General features: G+C 45.4%; 1 protein-coding gene across 1 annotated transcript in view; it reads right to left on the bottom strand.

Moving 5' to 3' along the window:
* LOC103599821 (glutamate receptor ionotropic, kainate 2) overlaps nucleotides 1-6,994 on the bottom strand; it is a gene marked incomplete at its 3' end in the record, with an annotated part of 290,918 nt that extends 283,924 nt beyond the window's left edge. Inside the window, exon 1 of the mRNA XM_008583991.1 lies at nucleotides 6,395-6,994. Coding sequence (XP_008582213.1) covers nucleotides 6,395-6,509 — 115 coding nt within the window. The remainder of the gene's footprint in view (nucleotides 1-6,394) is intronic.
* Nucleotides 6,995-7,351: the final 357 nt, after the last annotated feature.

Genomic DNA, 7,351 nt, shown 5'->3' with positions numbered 1-7,351 from the left:
GGTATTAAAAAGACAACATAAAACAAATCAAATTCCTATTACTGTATTGAAACTGCAGAAAGAGAACATTCCTTTACTATATCTACATTTTCCCTATTACAAACTTTGTTTATAAGAAAAATTACCGATATTAAAATTTTAAGTCAAATCTGGGTTTTTTTCTGTTACATAGAAGAAAGAATTTATCATCAACACTTACCCTCAACACACTGTATACACTCAAAGAATTTAAAATGCCTCTTGTTTTTGAAATGAGAGAAACCTATAAATCCATTTAAGTCAGCTCATAAAAATACTTCCCTATTGAAACTTGGTCCTAACTGTAGGTTCATAGTATATGATGAAGGTTTAAAGAAAGCTTATTTAACCTACATTAAATCTTGATAATGTATTAATGAGTCTTTTAAAGAGATAATTTTAATTCCCCAATCTTCAGCCATAAAGACTATATAGTGCTAATCTGCCTTGCCCTTTCAATTAAACTTGTTAAGGGCGTTCTATTTAGTCAGCACCCTGAATGGGCCATTAAAATTCTTGTTCGGTAAGAGTTGTGTTCAGTGCTCTGTTGTTTTAAATTCCATTAAATCCAAATGGTCTTTATCGCCCCATGACCACTGTGACTTCAATCAACCAATTTAATTACCTTACAAAATTGTCAGCAGAAGCAGCAAAGAAAAACAGGAAGCACTATGACGTTATCAGATTGAAATCTTCCTCTCCAGTGTTTAATCTAAACTAGTCAATAATGATGATTTGCACCTACTTCCTTCCCTTTCAGGGGCTTTTGGCCTTACCTTTCATGTTAAGATTTAGGATTTAAGATTCATTTGGAGCACTTCTAATACTTTGATAACTGGACTACAAATTGAAAGCCCTTTACAAGGTAAAGCTTCACCACTCAAATGAAAAACAATCAACACTTATATTTTGATATACCATACCACCCTAGTGAGGAAAATCTAGGATCTCCTGCAAACCCCAAGTATTATGTGTGTGGTAGATTAATGATTCAAGTATAGTACATTTGAAAGACAGTGAACCACTTTCTACTCTGATGTGTAAAAATAGGCATCAATGATTTCCAGGGAATATATATAAATCAGGGTACAGTAACAGTAAAATACTAAGAACACAAAGCAAAAGTGAAGTAATTTCTCACTAGAATGTTAAATTTCTACCACCAAAGAGCAAGGCATTTGCCTTATCAGAAATTATGATAAATTGCATAAAAGATTATGTCATCATTATCATAGACAACACTTTATAAAGTGGTGAATAGACTTGAAAAGACTGATAATCAATGATACATCCTCGTTTTATCTATGGCTTTTCCTCCTTTACATGAGAGCAAATCACATTAAGTTTCCTGTGCTGAGTAAATGTTGAAAAATGTCATTTCAGAATTCAGGGAATGAACACACTGTGATGATCACTTGCATTAAACCAAAAAAGCAAAACTTGTTTAAAGAAATGTCTACTGACATGTAAACCCTTGTTCACTTCTGAAAGAGAAACCTCACAAAGCCAGAAAATGTGTTGAGCTTCGCATGTCTGGGTTGAAGAGTGCTATTTCTGGAGAACGAAAAGATCATTTTTCAAAGTCAGTTTCAGAAATGATTGTGCCTTCATTGATGGATCACATCAAGTTATCCTTTGAAGCTTTAAGAATAAGTGAGAACTTTGAGAGAAACTGATTTTGTCAGAAGTGTGGCCGTTGTGTTGGCCATTCTTGGAAAGTTAACCCTCCCTCGCTTTCCAGGGCTCAGCTAAGCAAGTGTCAGGGTTTCATTCGCTGCGGACAGTCCCCGCTATTACTCCCCCTTCCCCGCCTCCCAAGAGTCAGTTTTCCTGCTTCCAGATGTAAGGCCACTCCTCCTTCCCGCCCACCTCACCTCCCAAAGGAAGAAAAATCTTTCAAAGAACTTGTAGAGAGTAGAAGCTTCTGAGCTCAGTCAGTTCACTCACAGTCCTCGATGTTGCAGCACATCTGCTACTAATCTCATCTGGGAGCACAGTGGGTGCCCAGTAAAAGGGGCGATTTCAATAGGAACCCTTTCCTTTCCCTCTCACTTCGTGAGTTTCATCAGGTGGCCAGTCCCTGAACTGGCTGCCTTCATCTTTGCCGTGTGCGTGGAGAGGTGACTGCGCGTGGTGCCATAGAAGCGTGGCCAGTGCTCAGTGCCGAGGAGATCCAAGCGTGTCTGCGAAGGAAGACCTCACTGGGAAACGTTTTAATAAAGCTGCTCTATCGGCTTGCTTAAAACTTAGGTCGAAACATCAGAGGGGAGGAAGTGGCCTACCATACGCTCGGTTCCTGAGAAAGGACTATCTTGGAGAAGTTGCCCAGGAGTTGGAGAGAAAGTTTGGGTTGGTTTCTTTGCTCCTGGCATCTTAAATTCCAATTCGGGTAAAGACTTTGAATAACGTCCTGACCTCGAAGATAAAAATAAGTAGTGGCTTGGACAGTGATTTCTTAAAGAAGATGCTTAAACATGCAAAGCCCCCAGACTGCTCGCGTAAGGCCAGCCCTGCACAGAGCCCGAGCCTGTTGCTTCCTCGCGCTTCCCCAGTGACAGGAGTCATAGCAGACCTGGAAAAGAGGGACCATCTAAAGTAACAAAAGAAGAAATAGTCAGGTACCGCCAAGCCGCTGCAATTGGGTTNGGGTTGGTTTCTTTGCTCCTGGCATCTTAAATTCCAATTCGGGTAAAGACTTTGAATAACGGCCTGACCTCAAAGATAAAAATAAGTAGTGGCTTGGACAGTGATTTCTTAAAGAAGATGCTTAAACATGCAAAGCCCCCAGACTGCTAGCGTGAGCCTGTTGCTTCCTCCCGCTTCCCCAGTGACAGGAGTCATAGCAGACCTGGAAAAGAGTGACCATCTAAAGTAACAAAAGAAGAAATAGTCAGGTACCGCCAAGCCGCTGCAATTGGGTTGGGAGACCATAGAATTGGGGGCCACACACCCGCGGACAAAAGGCTCCCGCTTTCGCCTTTTCCAGAAGCGAGCAGGCCGGGACGCAGCTGCGGAGAAACAAAGGTGCCTCATTTGCACAGCTCTGGGACGCGCAGCGACCGAAGCGCCACCATTCGGGAGAGGCCTGCCTGGGGGAGTCACAGGCTCTGAGCCCGGAAAAGCTGGCCGGAAAAAGACTGACTTGACCTGGGGTGGGAGAACTGACTCTCTAAGATGCACCTTGCCCCCGAAACCATGCCCGCTGGGTGGGCGCCCGGGAGAAGCCAAGTTGTGCCCAGCAAGGATCCAAAGCGGGAAAATGACCGCAACCCACGGCGAGGCGCCTGTCCTTCTAACAGGAAGTGACCCTTAGCTTAAAGCCTCGGGATATCACCCTGGGGCCGGTGCTCTGGAGACCCCTGGATGTTTTCTGAGAGGCTGCAGAGTCACAGGCTCCAGTGGGCAGCCCAGGAGTCAGGCCTGGGGCCTCGGGGTTGGGGTGGTGGCGCGATGAACGGGAGAGAACGTTCCTGGGTGCAATTGCAAAGTTTTTCTTCTGCACTACAGAGGAGTTACTCTTTCAAACTCTGAGGCTTGCTTGGCAAAAGCACGTTTGCCCTCTCTATTGTAGGGTGTGTGTGTGTGTGTGTGTGTGTGTGTGTGTGTGTGTGTGTGTCCGGAGGGGGGGGGGTGAAACTGCGCACTCAGAAGACGGGCAGCAGAGGTGAGGGACATGGCTGGGTACTGAACTTCCCTTCACAGATGGTGATAGGAGTACGCAGGGTCGAGTCACAGTCCAAGTGGGAGCAGTGGGCAGGACAGCGCAGAGCTTCCACCAGCGGGTAAGGGGGGCTGGGGTGGCCTCCAGGCCGGGCTTCGCGGTTGCCATAGCGCCGCGGCGGAGGCGACTGGCTGCTGGCGGCTCCTAGCCTCCCGAGGGTGGGGGATGGGGGAATCACTAGATGCCGCCTCCCAGCAGAGGCAGTGGGTCTCACCAGCACCCAGAGGCTCGCCGCCCAGGAGCGCCTGCTCCACCAGCAATTCCAGCCCCTTCCCTTTCAAGGCACGGGACCAGGCATGAAGCACTGGTTTGACTTTTGAGCCAAAGTTGAAAATAACCATTCTCCAGAGTGGTTTATACACGCTCAACCATCCAATTCACTCAGAACATGTTTACTCCAGAAGAAAATAAAACTCCCACCATTGCATCAAAATAGTCCCAAAATGAAAATGTTGCAGTGATTACAAGGTACATAGTCTTTCCCCACAACGCAGGTCAGAAGTGGAAGAAAATGGATCTCCACGTGGAAGATGTTTGAAGTCAATGTAGAAAATGTCAGGTTATCTAAAAACTGGGCTGTTGGTTTAGAATATCAAAGGTTTGGCATGGAGGCCTTTGCCTAGTACTGTATTTCTTAAGGATATTCTTAGTAAGTGTTGGTCTAAGAAAATGTATTTTTGTGCGTGTCAGCTCTTTGGGAAAGCTGTTATAGACTTTGCTACATCTGCCAAGATTTTTAATATGAAGATATGAAATGATCAGCGAATGTAACAATCTAATGATTCAGCAAATATTGTGCTGGGAGACCAGAGCCGCAATAATTAAATCTTTAGAGTATTAGTGACAGTTATGCAGCTCCAAGTCTTCTTTTTTTCCCACTCAGTCGGCAAATACATTAACACACACTCATTCACAAACACACATCTGAAGATACTTCAGAATTCCACATAAGTAGGTTGTAATACTCAAAATATTGAGCAAAACTACCTAACTGTAGTACTTACTATGCTTGAAGCAGAACTGCTGAAAATATACACATGCATTCACGTACACACAGACACATTTCCAGTGATATAGGGACTTATTTAATCCTGTCCAAAGAAACAAGCATTCCTGTGAATGCTTGTTGCTAAGAGCAACGTGCTTAAGTACCATCTAAAGGCATGAAGAAAGCAGTGAAACTACTACACTAGGAATCCAGCTAGAACCCATTGTCTCTTTTGTCATTACTAGCCTTCTTGACTCCAGGTGTCTATGTGTGTAGGGGGACGGGGGGAGGTGAGGTTCTCCTCTTTAATATATGTGAAAGCATTCCTACCTTAGTTCCACAAAGCCTGGGAGAGATGGGGATTTTTCCATTAGAGAAGAAACACATGAGAAAATGGAAAGACAGAGATGTTGCCAGCATGATAGGAGATGCAGGCAATCACTCTTCGATTTAAATTTGACTGACAATGTATCTGCTTTTTTCTCAAAGACACACTCAGAATGTTAAGGTTTCCTGCACTCTTTGGTCTAAATCCACTTGAACTGTCAAAGGAGATGCCTGCAGTTGGAGCGTTTACCACCTTTGGCTTTCTCCTCTCTCACTCTTATCTACTTTAGGGAACTTTCCCTGACTAGTTCTGCTCATACTAAAACTCCATTGGCCATCGAGAGCGGGCTGGGCTGAGCTTTGCCCACACTTCATTTCCTCCAAGCAAACCTTCTGACCAGGGTTTCCACTGGAGTCCCACGTTTAGATTTTCCTTTAAGCTCCAAGGAAACTCTGATTCTTAGGAAAGCAATGTTTCCCTAAAATATACCTACCTAGTGTTTTTCAGCATGCAGAGTGAGATAAAGATGCAGACTTAGACCCCCACAACTACCCTCCCAGCTCCACTACTAATTACTACATTCATCATTTATTCGTACAGGTCGCGCAGACAGCTGTAAGAGGGAGACTCGGCAAGTCAAAAACAAAAACAAACAAAAAACCTTCCTTATGACGATGCTATTGTATTTTTCTCTGGCTGAGCAGCAGCCTCCCCGTGTTAGGTTGAGCCTTGAATCTCGCAATATTTTTAAAGTTCTGCATCCCAATAGGAGCACCACGGATTGAGAAAGTGATAAAATTAACCTAAACGGCTCTCCGACAAAAGAAATCAAAAGGGTTAGTGCCTTTCAATTGCTTGTGAGGACCTGCCCTGGTCCCTGGCGGAAGCGCACAGACGCAACTCGCCCAAGAGTTACCAGATATTAACTTAGCCCCGCAAGCTGAGAGGCTTGCAGTCCCCGGCGCGCACTTTCGCGCGGACCGCTCAGCCCTCCAAGCCCGGAAGGCTCCGCGGGAGACCGGCAGGCGCTGCGGCTGGCGGTGTCCCCCAGCAACATCACCATCTCTGTGGCAGGCTACTGTGGAGAGGTCATGCAGCGACCACCACCACACGCTAGCACTCCCTTCACCCTCCCGCGGCTAGACATAGAGAGAGAGAGAGAAAGAGAGAGAGAGAGAGAGAAGAAAATAAAAGCACAAGGGGTTCTTTAAAACCCCGGGAGGCGATGGAGCAGTAAGCAGGTCGGAATGCACCGAGCCCACCGCCACGCAGAGTGAACCCGCTTGTTTACATCCGGCTGCCTTGGAGCCAGATAACAGGCAATGGAGAGGGATCTTACCAAATCTTAATACATGTGTGGTTCCTTGAGAATATCCAATCCACAGTAAACAGAGCAGGAGTCTAATGGTGCGCTTGAAGACTGGATTACTTAGAAGCAGGGAAATAATCTTCATGGTGTTTCTGTGCCCACACGCGCGGCACCCACTTCCCCGATCTAGCGTTAGGCTCCCGGTTCGGGCAGGAATGAGGATGCGTCGAGTGCTGGCCGCAGACACGATCAAGGCATGGTCACAGAGAGAGGAAGGAGTCTCCGCTTCCCAAACCCATTAGCAATCGCTGCATGTTCTTCATTCACTGCGCCAAGGAGCAACCTTCCACTGCAAGGGATGGTGGGACATCCATGTTAGTCGGGGAGCATCCGGGAGAAATCCAGCACGCACACCCACAATGTCCGGCCGCGCGAGCCTGGGGAAGCAAAGGAGGAGGAAAATCAATAGGAAATCCAGCCTTGGAAATGGACTAGGTGTCGATAGTGAGCCACAGTCCCAGCATAAAAGGCGCTTTGCTCGCAAAGGTTTTGCCAGGCCCTATTCTGCTGCACTGCTGCACAGCTTCTGACGTGCAGCCAAGATTAAGTGAGAAAAATTGAGATAGCTGCTCGCCTCTTAAGGCTCACTGCCAGGGAGCTTCCCAATATCTATTATGCAACCGATCTGATAGCTCGCCTTGAGTTGCAAGAAAGAAGTCAGATTTATTTATTTATTTACGTGGAGAAAATTGCTTTTATTTTCAATAAGTCTTTGCTAAGAAAGTGACTAGTATTTGCAAGCAGACTTCTTAAAATTGATTGAGATGTATTTTAATAAATAACTAGCTAAATCAAAGTCACTTTGCCTAGGAATTGTAAAAAAGGAGGTAATCTAAGACAAATCTAACGTGATTAGGTTGAAAGACAGTCTTATTTATACTTTTAAATTTTGGCCAGGAATGAATATAGATTGGAATGCAATTGGAG

Source organism: Galeopterus variegatus, unplaced genomic scaffold (assembly GCF_000696425.1).
Source record: "Galeopterus variegatus unplaced genomic scaffold, G_variegatus-3.0.2 Scaffold3118, whole genome shotgun sequence".
Lineage (NCBI taxonomy): Eukaryota > Metazoa > Chordata > Mammalia > Dermoptera > Cynocephalidae > Galeopterus > Galeopterus variegatus.
The sequence above is the reverse complement of the archived record's forward strand: the minus strand, read 5'-3'. Positions and strand labels throughout refer to the sequence as shown.